General features: G+C 40.0%; 1 protein-coding gene and 1 long non-coding RNA gene across 3 annotated transcripts; both read left to right on the plus strand.

Annotated features, from left to right (window-relative positions):
* Positions 1-2532: 2532 nt before the first annotated feature.
* On the plus strand, positions 2533-3441 carry LOC115800086 (olfactory receptor 6N2-like). The gene has a single exon (XM_030757339.1). It carries the CDS (start codon positions 2533-2535, stop codon positions 3439-3441), a length of 909 nt encoding a protein of 302 aa, XP_030613199.1.
* A 3500-nt stretch (positions 3442-6941) lies between these two features.
* LOC115800088 (uncharacterized) lies at positions 6942-8302 on the plus strand. 2 transcript variants are annotated; one of them, XR_004021638.1, is made up of 3 exons: positions 6942-7068; positions 7494-7569; positions 7674-8302. It is a non-coding gene; the product is annotated as an uncharacterized LOC115800088 (long non-coding RNA). The 2 variants fall into 2 exon arrangements; XR_004021637.1 differs by having other exon boundaries at positions 7696-8302.
* Positions 8303-15275: the final 6973 nt, after the last annotated feature.

A 15275-nucleotide genomic window follows, 5' to 3' on the forward strand; every position in this document is an offset into this window, starting at 1 on the left:
TGCTTGTTTATGGGTCTCTCTCTGCCTTCAGATATTCTATCCTTAGAATATTTGTCTTCAATAGCTGAAGAGGATGATGTGTTAGGTTAAAATCAGGTGACTAATTTTGCCATTGAAGAATACCACATTTCATATTGCCACAAAAACTCACTGGTTTTGCAGTCTGCTGTGGGTGTCTTAGTATGTGAAGGTTAGGCTGAATGATTTAAAAAATAGTTTCAATACCAAATAAATCCAATTTAATCAAAGTCCAAAGATGAAAACAGAACTCCAAAAGCACATCCTGTATAACAATGATAAACCTGAGACTGGACATAAGAAACAAACACAGGATACACTGAGGGATGAGGTAGAATGCCTTCTTCAAGTCCACAAAACACATACAGACTGGATGGGCAAACTCCCACCAGGCACACTTCAATATCCTCGAGAAGCTAAAGGATCTGAGGTTTGGCTAACAGATAGCCCTTCCTTTCCAGCACCCTGGCATAGACCTTCCAGGGGATGATACAGATTGTGATCCCTCAATAATTGAAGCTCACCCTCTGGTACCCCTTTTTAAAGATGGGGACCACCACCCCACTCTGCCCCACTCCATATCTCCATACAATGTTGCAGAGGCGTACAAACCAAGACAGCCCTACAACATCCAGAGCCTTCAGGAATTCAGGGCAAATTTCATCCACCCTAGGGGACCTGGCAACAAGGAGTTGCTTAACTACCTCAGTGACCTTGCCCCCAGTGATGGGCGAGTCATCTCCCTTGTCTTCAGAGTTTGCTTCTTCTTCAGAAGGCATGTAAGTAAGATTAAGGAGGTCCTTGAAGTATTCCTTCCTCCACCCAACTGTAGAGTCAGGTGATTTCTGCAGCACCCCATGCGCACTATAAATCATGTGAGCAGAGCACTGTTTTCTTCTACCGAGTCACCTAACAGTTTGCCAGAATTGCTTCGAGGCAGACCGAATGCTTTTTTCCATGTCAAAACTCCTCCCACTCCCAAGTTTTTGCTTCTGCCACTGCTGGGACTGCATTCCACTTGGCCTGCCGGTACCAAAGTCTCAGCTGTCTCCAAATTCTCACAAGCTAATCAAGTCTGACAAGACTCCTTCTTCAGTTCAATAATAAAACACCACAAGGGTTGAGACCTGGAGGGATGTGGATTCCTGGATTCCTGGCCAGCATCCCCATCAAGCTGTCTTCCAACAACCACATTTCTCTGGATATGATAAAGAACATTACAAAGCCTTTTGTGGTGTATGGATCTTTGAGGGATGGGAAGAGTGTCATTATCCCAAGGGCATAGTCCTCTCTGATAGCTTTAGCAGGAAGGTGCCTAACAGCAGATTTCAGATTAGTGACAAATGGTCCATTTTTACATAAACTAAAATGTGTAAAAACACAACTACCCATTTTTATCAATAATGTGAGCCACCAGTATGAAAAATATTGTATTACACTGCATTACCGCTACTCTTCCTGTGAGCCTATAACATCATATTTTCATTTTAATGTACATTGTACTGTCATTGTAAATATAAGTAATTTTAATAAAAATGTCAAGCTTATACTTATCAGGGTCCCTGGGTCATGGACCCAGGATGGTTGCGTTTTTATTTGAGGGGTTCTCCCCTTTGTATGATGTGCTATGTTATTCCTCTCTTGTTTCCTCAGTTTTATCAGTGTTCACAAGTGTGTCTATTAAGTTACTTCCTGTTGTACTTTGGTAACCTTACATGGTGAACTTTGTATTCAGTTGTGTTTCCTCTTACCTCAGTAGTGTATTCTAATCACCTGTCCTCCCCGGCTGGTTTCACTTTCCTCATCACTTCATGTGTATTTATTTTCTGTGTTTCTTCCTGCTCTTTGTAGCATCTTCCCTCTTGTTGTGTGGAGTACTCACAGAAGGCTTTGTTGCTTTTGAATGATGTCCTGCCAGTCCTTTTAAGCTGTGTTTGTTTTTTGTTTTTTGTAATGGAACACTCCAACAATAAAACTGTGTTTTGAGTTTCCTTCAGTTTACTGAATCAATCTTCTGCCTGCCACACAGTGGTGTCATGACAATACTAGTACAGCAGTTCACATGACCATTATTTTTGGAATAAACAACAGAATGTTGTCTATGGTAAAGTGTGCAATGTTAGAATGCATTTTCTATGTTTTGTGATTAAACTTTGAATGGTTTACTGTGTTTAGTGCTCCTCACACTAACAGTGCATTTTTTTCAGTGCAAAGTCTGGTTAAGGAAGAGCAGAAAAATGTGTACCCATGTAAGTAAGGCCTAAAACCTGTCAGTTCAAGTCTCCAGAGTTTAAAGTTGCAACATAGTAGCAGGTCTTTGTGGAGACTTAATGAGATCCATGGAGGTTGAAGTTTCATTATATATTTGTCTGACTTGAACAGTTCACTTTCTAAAGATGAACACACTCCAAGTTTAGGTATCTATGAATACAGCAATCGTCATATTAAAACTATTGTATGCAAGCTGCTTGTTACACATTTTGTCTGTTTTAAATATTAGTGTTTAATTTCTGAATGAATGAAATGAATCTAACATATATAGCACTTGGTGGTCATGTGGAAGTAGAGAAATACAGATATCTTTATTTTGTGATCATGTTTACAGTATATATTCTAATAATCTGCAGCAATTCCACTATTGTGTGGATTATCATGATTCACAAAAGCCTTCATGAGCCTATGTACATTTTCATTGCTGCTTTGTTACTGAACTCTGTTCTTTTGAGCACTGTGATCTACCCAAAGCTTTTGATTGACTTTTTATCTGAAAAACAGATCATTTTGTATCAAGCCTGTCTCTTTCAAGTATTTCTGTTTTATGTTTTAAGTGCTTCAGAATTATTACTGCTGACAGCGATGGCTTATGACAGATATGTGTCTATATGTAAACCTCTGCAATATCCAACTATCATGAGAAGAACAACAGTCAATATCTTCCTGGTTTTGGCCTGGTTTCTACCTGCTGTTCAGGTTGCAGTGCCAATAGCAGGAAATGCAAACACACCGCTGTGTAACTTTACTTTGAAAGGTATTTTTTGTAACAATTCTGTCAACCATCTTTATTGTGTGACATCAAGAGCACTTTCTGTATATGGTATGGTTGTTCTATTTAATGTTGCACTTTTTCCTATGCTTTTCATACTTTTTACATACACAAAGATAATTATAGTTGCTTATCAGAGTTGTGGAAATGTAAAGAAAAAGGCTCTACAAACCTGTTTGCCGCATGTGCTAGTTCTAATTAACTATTCTTGTTTGCTTACTTATGATATGATTATAGTTAGACTGGAATCAGAGTTTCCAAAAACTGCACGTTTTTTAATGACACTGCAGGTTGTGACATATAATCCTCTCTGCAATCCAATCATATATGGACTGAAAATGAAAGAAATCTCAAAACAGCTCAGAACATTGTTCTGTTGAGCTAAAGTAAACGAAGTTAGTCATTTATATTTTTTAATTTTTGCATATTGTTTATTGACGAGATGTTAGAAGTCACATTTCTCAATCTAATAACTGATAAGCTTCTACAGCTTTTCAAAATCTTTTATTCTCTTTAGTCATTCCCTTTTTTATTCCTATTATTGTCTCTGATTATAGAGTTTAGGATCATTTGAAATCATTGTCATAAACAAGGAATGTTTTTGGCTTTTGTTTTATAAGTGTAATGTGCAAAAATCTGGTTTAAGCTTTTCCTCCTGTAGCTGAGAGCAGATTATTATTTAAAATCCTAAATGAAAAGTGCACAAATATTAAGATGTTAAATGCCTGATATCACTTTCTTCATATATATTTCAGAATAATAAATTTGTTAATAGTTCCATCTAACATTGTTGCATGTTTGCATTATTACAAGCAATTTTTTATTTTAATTTCACAAGAGAATCCAATAGCTGAGACAAATTCAGTGGGGAAATTCAAAAGAAGTGTAGTGACATAAAGACCAAGGCTTAGGAAATTGAGACAATTATTATCATGTTCAGTTTTTCAACTACAATTCTCAAAGAAAAAAAAAATGTGTGTATATATATATATATATATATATATATATATATATATATATATATACCTCCAAACAGGAATGGTTTTAGATGAGATTATTTCTGATCTCTACTTTTACAGATGGAGCCACTGACATTTTTTCCTTCCTCATCTTCTCTGTTTTTCACTAGTTTTGCATTTGGCCTTAAATGGTCAGTGCCACTATTAGAAGCACGAGGCAAAACCTGGACCCTACAGAGGTTGCACAATTAGTCAAACTCCTCCTGGATGTGACCAGAAAGTTACCAGAAAGTTTCCCAGCACAGTCTCAAGAGATGGAGATTCCAGGAGACAGGCAGTTCCGCTAGAAGAGCTGGACAGGGCCGTAGAAGGTCCTTAACCCCACTGGTATCTGCTCTTTTGTGCAAGGAATAACAGAATGAGCACTGTCAGAGCTCTACAAAATGACCACCAGTAGGCCACTGATGAATGTCCAAAGAGACTTCATGAAGGTGGCCTGAGAGCCCGATGTCCTCTAGTGGGCCCTGTGCTCACTGCCTGGCACTGTGAAGCCTGATTGGCATTTGTCACAGAATATCAGGATTGGCAGGTCCACCAGTGGCACCTGTGCTTTTCACAGATGAGAGCAGGTTCACTCTGAGGATATCTGACAAACACGAAAGTCATGGAAAACATTACGTTGCCTGTAACACCACTCAACAGCTGGGTTTGGTGGTGGGTCAGTGATGGTCTGCTGAGGCATATTGCACAGACCTCTACAGACTTGGCAACAGTACCCTGAAGGCCATTATCAGGATGAAATCCTTGGACTCATTGTTAGATCCTACACTGGTGCAGTAGTTCCTGGGTTCTTCCTGGTTCATGACAATGCCCAACCCCATACAAGTACATGGATGCCAATCACACTGAGTACTATTTTGAGTTGCTGCAATGAAATTTCATCCAAATGGCCTAACCCGTGTAACCCAGGTTACACCTGACACCTAATTTTTTCACTTTGATTTTCAGGGTCTTCATCTTCAGTGTGGCAGCCTTTCATTCTGAACACATTACTGTATCAGTATGGATATCCAGCATAATTTTTTTCTACATTGAGATCTGATGTGTTTTCAAAACCATATAATGTGGCTGTGTGTAACTGAAATGGGGTTTAAAATATATTATATATATGAAAAAATATCAAAAAAGATATTTGCATCTTTAAGCTAGATTGGCACCAAAAGCTTACAATTGTAGCTCTGAGTTAATTATGTTCTGTTTGATTTGTATGTAGGTTTGTGTGATCCATCATATCATTATGGAGTTTGATTACTGCAAAATAAAGTATACATTTTTTTCAAGGTAAAATGGCTGAATCTTCTAACTCTTCAGTGTAATTTAAAGGAATTAGTTTTAATGAGCTTGCATAAAACTAAACTCAACATCACAGCACAGTGGCGTAGTGGTTAGCACTGCTGCCTCACAGCCAGAACTGCCTAGGTTCAATTCCACCTTGTCTGGGGTGGTGTTCTCCCCGTGTTTGTGTGGGTTTTCTCCAGGTATGCCAGTTTCCTCCCACTGTCTAAACACATGCAGTCAGTGGGGTTAGGTTAACTGGTGATTCTAAATTGCCCATAGGCAATTTGTGAATGTGTATGGTTGTCTGTCTCTGTGTTAGCTCTGCGACAGGCTGGCAATCTGTGCAGGGTGTACCCTGCCTCTTGCCCTATGATAGCTGGGTCATGGACCTGACACACAAAAACTTATAGCATCATCTATAAGATGGCTCATAAAATGTGTATCTTACATATTTCATTACAAAGACTACATTTATAGGATCTGTACCTTTTTTTTTTTTTTTGTTTTCATCAATAGTCGAATGGCCAAGCAGATTCTTCTGGGTCACTTCTTACAAGCTCTGTCCAAATAAAAAGAGTCACTCATCATGCATAACTTTGTAGCTGATTGATTACTAGTGGACATTCCAGGCTCTGGTTGCCCAGGTAATCCTGTAATGTATTTACTACCCCATCATATATTAAGTTTCCTGAACTTCCACTGGTACTTGCTTAACTCACTTGCCTCGGGGGTGAGAAATTTAACTTGGGGTTCACCCACTTCACATCGCCAGCAGTTACTGTCTTGATCCTGGGCCAGTGGCCCAGTGTTTTGAGTTCTTTTTGTGAAGTTCTGTTTTGTTCTATTTCTATTTCTAGTTTTGGTTATAGTTTATTATTAGGATTGTATTTTGCCTTTGTTTAGTTTTCCATGTTAGTCCTGGTCTTCCCTGTGCTCCTGTGTGTGTTGTCTAAGTCTTGGCCCTTCTGTGTTTAGGTTCCCTTTCCCTTAGCTCTGGTTTAGTTCTCCCTGTGTTTCTCTTAGTGTCTCTCCCTTGTCTCATGTCTTGTGTTTAGTTGGTCATGTTCTCATTCCCTCTGTGTGTCAGTCCCCCTTTGTTAAGTCTGTATGTATTTGGTTAGGTCACTTCCTGTTTTATTTTGACGATCTTATGTTCTTTGTGCTTTGTGTTTAGGTTTTACTTCCCCTTGTCTCATCAGTGTATTTCGTTCACCTGTGTTCTCACCTGTTTCCTTTTCCCCCGTTATCCCTTTGTGTATTTAAGGTCTGTGTTGTTTAGTTCCTTGTCGCAACGTCGTCTGTTCTCTGCTGTATGGAAGCTCGTTTCCGCCACTAAAAAAAAAAATCGCCATCCGTAACGCAAAATTTTGAGTTATTAACTCGAAATTTCGAGAAAATAACTCGAAATTTCGAGAAAATAACTCGAAATTTCGAGTTAATAACTCAAAATTTCGAGTTATTAACTCAAAATTTCGAGAAAATAACTCGAAATTTCAAGTTATTAACTCGAAATTTCGAGTTACAGATGGCGATATTAACTTGAAATTTCGAGTTAGCACAGCCAATCAGGATGCAGGAACGGATGCAGGAACGTCATTTCCTTGTTACCGGAAGCACAGGGCACAGCCGCACTCGGGTAGAGACTGTGCTGCATTGTCGCCAGGGTTTTCAGGTAGAGATGTAGTCTAACGAGTGGTAACTATCTAAAAGGTATGTAATCAGTGCAGATTTTTTCCGTTATGCCTCACTTATATGAAATATTTTAACACCACACGCTAAGATCGGTCTGGGGGTCGATGTTGAAGTGGCGGCATGACGGCACTATGTGCACAGCTTGGCTTGGCTAGTCGCCGTGCTAACGTAGCTGCTAACGTTTCCTCGTTCCGCTGTGAAAATAAATCAGATGTTCAACGTATGTTCCGCATGACTTTTCTCCCAGGTCATTCGCATCCCACCTGTCATGACATTTCGCCCCACAATTTGAGAACCACTGATTAGTGTTTAATTGCAGGGAAGGTATATTACCCAGGAAGTTATATTACAAGCTTCTCAACTACATTAAGTACACTAGACACCGAGACTTGATGATCATATGGTGGATTCATAAGTGATCATTTGTACATACTTGTTTACAGCATGGAAGACCTGACTGACTTCTTGAGACGAAGAGAAGTCTCTGAGGAAATAATACAAACCCTGGAGAATGAGAAGGTACATAATTCTAATTTTTTTTTCTTTTAAATACTACTTTTTTCATTCAATATATAATTGTATTTTCAAATATATATATGTGTGTGTGTGTGTGTGTGTGAAAGTGAATTATTTTTCCCTCTGTAGATCGATGCCAGTGTTATAAATCTGATGTCAGATGAGGAGCTGAAGACTTATCTACCATCATATGGTGATCGCCTTGCAGTATTTGGATTTTGCAGACGGCAGGGCAACAGCCGAAAGTCGACGCTTTTTGAACGTCTGAAAACCAAATTGTCCAAAAGAAAAACATCTGAAGATGGCAGCAGCACAGCGCAAGAACATTCAGAACCAACCCATAAAAGAAATGCTCTGAAGACAAAGAGAAAAATAGAAATAGGATGGATGCATTATGATGAAGATGCTGATGTTTTCAAGCAGGTTAGAGCTAGACGAGGAGGAGGGACAAGAAAAATGGTAATTTGCAAGGACGCTAAGAAAAGTGACATATTACAGGTTGCAAAAGATCTGTTCTTTCCAAATGGAGGAAATGTTCGGGGGGCCCTTAACAGATTTTGAATGTGATCTAAAGGATTATCAAGAGATGACAGTTGATGGTGGATTAACAGTTGGAGAAATGTACAATGTTACAAAACTAAATATCCTTAGGTTTTACCTGACCACAAAAAAAACCCAAAGCAGCCCAGGTTTGCAATCATCTTCTCAAGACCAAAACTCCTCTTCTTTTACTGTTGCTACAGTTTTCTTCATTTGCTCCTTTTGAACAAGTCAGCCCTGATGTGACACAAACTGTAGACACTACAGACAATAACCTTTCACTCTCTTCCATGCAGGCTGTAAGTGATAACTCTTCTTACAGCAGTGACATTGTTTTTGTTGGACCCGTCTCTGACAGTGAGTCAATAAATTTGGACGACACCCTGGTTTTAACTCCACAACCTGGCCCAACCAGTGAGAGAATGAAAAGAGTACTAGTCGTTCACAGAGGGCAGGTAATGCCAGAGCTCATTTCACATTTTAGTGCTAATGATCTCGAAGATGTTGACATTAAAATCCAGCTTGTACTGCCTGATGGAACACCTGAAAAGCTTATGATCATGGAGGAGTTGTAAGAGACTGTCTTCAGAATTCTGGAAGGAATTCTATGACCAGTGCACCACTGGAACTGCTTACAAAGTGCCCTTCTTAAGGCATGATTTTGGGCAGCAGGAGTGGGAGAGTGTGGGCAGAATCATTGCATTTGGATGGGCCACAGAGAAATATCTCCCTGTGAAAATTGCCCCTGCCATTCTGGAACAAGCTGCCTTTGGATATGTGAAGAGTGATATTGTGGAGAATTTTCTCAAGTTCATGCCTGAATCTGAGCGTACAGTGTTAGAGGCGTGGCAGTCAGATTTAGCAGTGTGGACCAAGAAGAACTTGTAGACATACTTGATAACCAGAGCTGCAGAAGGATGCCAACAGCCTGCAATGCTACCGAAGTCCTAATGGAGCTTGCACACAAAACACTTGTCCAAGAGCCTGCCTATGTCATCGAACAGTGGGCGAAAACACTCAGCACTGCAGGTGAAAGCCTTTGTGATCTGTCTTCAGTATATGAAGCCCTCCAACCAAATGTGAGAAAGGTTCTCGGGTGTTTCACTTTTCCTGAAACAATGACGACCCATCAGAAGGTTATTCAGAAATACCTAACTACATATGTGAAGAATGTTGAGAAGCAACATTTGTGCTTGTTCCTTAGGTTTTGCACAGGTTCAGACTTATATCTTGGAAAGAACATCATTGTTGCATTTAACGAACTGAAGGTTTCCAGAGGCGACCTGTGGCACACACATGTGGATGTGTACTGGAGCTGTCAATAAATTATGACAGCTATCCTGATTTTAGTTCTGAGATGAACAGAGTGTTGGAATCCAATGTGTGGGTCATGGACATTATCTAATACTTTAATTCACAAACACTGGATCTGGACCCACAGATTTGTACAAGAGATTGTATTTGAGTTGTGCACTAAAACAGAACTGTTACAATGTGAATCACATGTTTCAAAACTGATTCCTGAGAAAGTTATTGGTGAAACACTAATTGAATTCAACTTGAGGTACAAAATTAGAGACTTGAATTTATTTGTGTGTGTTCTTATTACACGGCAATATGTTTTGAAAACACTTGATTAATGCACTTCTGCAGAGGTGTCAAAGTGGCAGCCTGGAGGCCTTTTTATAAAAATTCCTATTGCCTCATTCAGCATCTGCGCATACCAAGTTAAAAATCAAAGTATCTTTACACATTTATAAATTTTTTCTATAATTTCATTAGCCATACTCAATCCAAAAAAAGAAGGAAAAACTTAATTTAAATCTGACAGTTTAGTTATCTAATGTTATAAAGTGAGATTATAGTGGCTCCTCAGAAGTTACAGTTTGAGACCCCTGCAGTAATATAGTTAATATATCTAACATGTTCTATTATAATGCACAAGTTTTAATGTTTACAAGTTCAGTTTTATATTATATGCCAGTAATTCAATAGTTATTTTTTGTGCACCTCTATTCAGCCATCTGGGTTATGGTGACTATGTTGCTAAAATGAGTGGCCATAAAGCATAATTGATATATTTTTATTTTGGACTTAAGTGAAATCAACAAGTGCTCAGCTGGGGGTTGTTTCTTGATGTATCAGGAGGGATAAAAGTCTTGTTTCTCCCTTCTTTCATTGCACTGCATGACTGATTTTTCTTATTAACTTTTTTCCCCAACATTTTTTCAGCTTTAAACCTTAATGTTTTTGGTTCATAGAATTTTAGGCCACTATGTTCTTATTTCAGAAAGTTTAGGACATCTTTGTAAAATCTTGCCATTTTACCTGTTCTTATCTTAAATTCTTTGATATTTTACAAGTTTTGCACATTTTTGATTTGTGTAGTCACTTTTTTTTTAACTTACTGCTCTGGATTAAATGTTAATTGCTAAGTGTCCCTGTTTTTGAGATTTGTGTATTATAATAAAGTATTCAAGGAGACTACAATGACAGAGCTCAGTTCATTTTTATATATATTTTTGGACAGACAATCATCACCTTGCTTAGTTAAGCTCATCTATAAGCTAGATTTTCTATATAAAAAAATCTAGACAACCAAATTAGTAATTTAACATTATCAGAAAAAATAAAATTAAGAGACATCAAAAATGAGATACAAGTGAACAAGGATTAAAAAAAATATCTTCAGAAAGCTAAAATCATAAATCCACCATGAGACATATCACTTACCTTAATGATCTCCAAATACCAGGTTTGACAGGCAGCATGTGTAAGATTTAAGCCTTTGTACATGAAAAAACTGGGATGTTCTCTTTGTGCAGACAACAATTACTGTAGAAATAACAACAAAAAAAAAGACTAGATTAAGATTAAGATAGTGTTTATTTGTCACATGCACAGTTATACACAGTACAATGCACAGTGAAATGTATTTTGTACCTGCAACCATATATACACACACATATAAATAAGAAGAATAAAAAAAAAAAAAAAAAGTAATTCACACTATACACTATACTCTATATACTATACAGTGTGAATTACTTTTTTTTTTTTAATTTTTATTCTTCTAAGCCAGAGGACTAACTGTTCCTAAGGAAGCACAAAGGTTAAAGGACATGTGCTTTCAACAGCTCTGTCAAATGCATAAATAGGTATAACCTTTAAGGCAATGTCTCCAACTGAGCAAGCATGAGCTGCCTTAGTTGTACATACAGATCCACTGTATCAAACACATCATTTGTGAAGCCCAGAGCATGTTCAGCCATCAGTTCTACACAGAGATGAAAGACATCCTCATCACATGGAAAGTCTTTGAACACACATTCTTCAAGGCAGGCTTCAACTTTCTCCATATTGACATGCTGGAGACAGTCTCTCGCTCCATAGATGTCTGGGAGGGCATACATAAAAGACGGTCGACCATGAGGACTGCGGGAGTTGTGGACTGGGCGTATTCTGTGGTCGTTCCAAGCCAAAGCAACTTCGTTTAATTCCTCCTTGATGACAAAAATACACACAAGTAACATTTTTAATTTAAACATGTACAAAAAACAACTAACTTCTGCATAAATTATGTTAGATTACGTGACACCATTATTGTACCTTTGTAATGCAAACTTTGTTCTAATTTCACTATTTTTAAGATTAAGATAGTGTTTATTTGTCACATGCACAGTTATACACAGTACAATGCACAACATGTTAATGTATATACATAGGCACAGTTGTGGCTTAGATCATGATGTATGCATTTTAATTTATTTTTAGCTAAAACTGTATATGTATAATATGGGGATTTGAATTCTTATTTATTTATTAGTTTTGGCCCACTATAAATGATCAATTTCAGAGACACATATAAACCCACATAATGAATTTGTAATATGTGTACCTTGATATTCATTTTAATATATTTATCTGAAAAAAGAGATCAGATTTAAAACTATAATTTTCATGTGTACTTTAATGTATACAGTATTTCAGCAATATGCCAAAGGCCATGTATGCTGCTAAAACAGTCAGTTACAACAGATATCAGTAGGTAAACTCACCTGTATAATGTGAAGAAAGCAGAACTGGACCAATGATTTGTCCAAGAACGAGTCTGAGAAGTGTCCATCCTCTCTTAGTTTGTCAAACAGGTCGATCCAGTACTGGACACACTGACTTCGTAAGATTAGCCACCATCTTTCAACATGCTGATTTCCTGTACTTGCTCCAAAAGTGACATGATCAGTTTCTGAATCACTGTCTGAAAAATGTAAAAACCTTTGCATCTGGGCCACATGGACGTTTTCTGTTCCTAAATCTAATCTCACTCGATCAGGGCATCCACCATGTTGAATCACGGCATCCATGTAGTAACCAGCAATCACTCTGGGGTCATTATTTGTCTTGTAAGCTTCAAGCCATATAACGCTCCTTGAGAAGCCGTCAATACATCCACTTATTGCAATTCCAAATGGCTTAAGCTTATCGTATCCGTCGATGTGCCACACATAGTTGGGGCCTCTGCTATGATACACTCGCCTCCGCAGTCGTCTACGGGACCTTAAATCCACACCTTCACCGTCGAGTAAACGGAGCAGAAGACGAACTGTTTCTCTGTCAGTCACAATTCCATTCATCCAACACTTCTGGTGCATCCAGCGATATCCATGTGACTGACCTGAGTTTTCCGGTTGCGCTTGTATAAAAGCCGCCACCTCTTCCACCTCAGTTTTGTTCTTTCTGCGCCAAAGTCTGTTCTTGTGTAAGATCCTTTCGAGGGTGCGTTTGCTGATAATGATGCCATGTGATTCAGCTAATAACGCAAGGATTTCATCGTTTGTAAATCCTCGCTGAAAGTACTTAGCAATTTGCTCATTCATGATCGGATCTGTACTGGTAGCTTAGCTGTAGCATTGATAACTGGTGTCTTCCGGGTTTTATTTCCGTAACAAGGAAATGACGTACCATCACCACGCATCTTGATTGGCTTTGCTAACTCGAAATTTCGAGTTATTAACTCAAAATTTCGAGTTATTAACTCGAAATTTTGAGTTATTTTCTTGAAATTTCGAGTTATTAACTCAAAATTTCGAGTTAATAACTCAAAATTTTGAGTTATTTTCTTGAAATTTCGAGTTATGGATGGCGATTTTTTTTTTTTTAGTGGCGGAAACGAGCTTCCATACTGCTGTGTGCGTTATGTTCATGTTTATGCTTCGAGTTCATGTCTATGCTTCAAGTTACGTCAAGCTATGTCCTATGTCAAGCCAGGCTTTATAAATAAAGCTTTAAGGAATTTCAAACTCCTCGTCTGAGTCCTGCATTGGGGTCCTCTGCCACGCTTGCCACAGCCCAAACCTGACAGTTACTTGACAGTTACATTGAGCTTCTGTGGTCTCTGGTCTCTATATCACTATTTGTTTCCTGTGTGGACGCCCAGTCATTCAGAGAAACTCACTATTTGACCACATCCATGGCCAATCTCTGCTTTAGTTAGCCATGTATATACTTATCTATTGGTTTATTTATTTATTGGTTTGATGATGCTCCTATGTGAATTGCCACCTTATCATGGTGGAGGAGTTTGTGATCCCAGGAGCTATGTTGTCTGGGGGCTTGTCCCATAGCAAATTAGTCCTGGGTGGGGGGCCAGATAAAGAGGTGTTCAGAAGACCCCTATGGAAATGGCAACAAGGGAACTGTTTACACTTCCCGGGATAGGGTTACCGGGGCCCCAACCTGCAGCCAGGCCTAGGGAGGGAGCCCGAGGGAGAGCATCTGGTGGCCAATCATTAGCCTGTGGTGCCCGGCCGGGTGCACCCCGGAGAGGTGACATGGACCCGCCCTTCTGTAGGCCCACCACCCACAAGAGGCATCATGCGTAGTGTTTTTGGGGCGGTGGCCAAGGGCTGAGGCCCGGGTGGACCAATTGCCAGCTATCGAGACTGGCTATTGGGACATGGAATGTCACCTCTCTGGTGGGGAAGTAGCCTCAGCTAGTGTGTGAGGTTGACAGATACCGGCTAGATATAGTCGGGCTCACCTCAGCGCATGGCCTGGGCTCTGGAATCAGTCTCCTAGAGAGGGGCTGGTCTCTGTTTCAGTCTGGAGCAGCCCAGAGGGAGAGGCGGCGGGTGTGTATTCTTGTATCCCCCGGCTTGCTGCATGTACGTCAGAGTTTTCACCGGTAGACGAGAGGGTTGCTTCCCTGCACCTTTGGGCCGGGGTATAGGTCCTGACTGTTGTTTGCGCTAATGCGCCAAATGACAGTTCAGGGTGCCCACCCTTTTTGGAGTCGCTGGGTGGGGTGCTTGAGGGTGCTCCATCCAGTGACTCCATCATCCTGCTGGGGGACTTCAACACTCATGTGGGCAATGATAATGAGACCTGGAGGGGCGTGACTGGGAGGAACAGCCTGCTCGATCTGAACCAGGATGGTGTCTTGTTATTGGACTTCTGTGCAAACCACAGTTTGTCTATAACCAACACCATGTTCGAACATAAGGATGTCCATAAGTGCACATGGCAGTGGGGGCACCCTAGGTCGATGATCGATTTTGTAATCGTATCACCAGATCTGCAGCCGTATGTTCTGGACACTCGGGTGAAGAGAGGAGCTGAGCTGTCAAGTGATCACCATCTGATGGTGAGTTGGATCAGGTGGCGGGGGAGGATACTGGACAGACCCAGCACACCTAAACGTTTTATGAGGGTGCACTGGGAATGCCTGGTATAGGCCCCACTCCGTGTGATCTTCAACTCCCACCTCCAGCAGAACTTTGACAGCATTCTGAGGGAGGCTGAGGACATTGAGTCCGAATGGACCATGTTCCACACCTCCATTGTTGAGGCTGCTGCTCAGAGCTGTGACTGCAAGGTTGTTGGTGCCTGTTGTGGTGGTAATCCCCGAACCAGATGGTGGTCAACGGAGGTGAAGGGAGCCATCAAGCTGAAGAAGGAGTCTTACTGGGCTAGCCTGTGGGACTCTGGAGGCAGCTGACAGGTACCGACAGGCTAAGCAGAATGAAACTCGGGCAGTGGCCAAAGAGAAAACTCGGGTGAGTTCAGTGAGGCTATGGAAAAAGACTTTTGGGCAGCATCGAAGCGATTCTGGCAAACTGTCAGGTGACACAGGAGGGGAAAGCGGTGCTCTACTCACATGGTTTATACTA

Source organism: Archocentrus centrarchus, chromosome 21, assembly GCF_007364275.1.
Source record: "Archocentrus centrarchus isolate MPI-CPG fArcCen1 chromosome 21, fArcCen1, whole genome shotgun sequence".
NCBI classification, from domain to species: Eukaryota; Metazoa; Chordata; class Actinopteri; order Cichliformes; family Cichlidae; genus Archocentrus; species Archocentrus centrarchus.

Coding starts and splice junctions, on each gene's coding strand:
- LOC115800086 (XM_030757339.1), top strand. CDS start 2,533: ATGAATGAAATGAATCTAACATATATAGCACTTGGTGGTCATGTGGAA.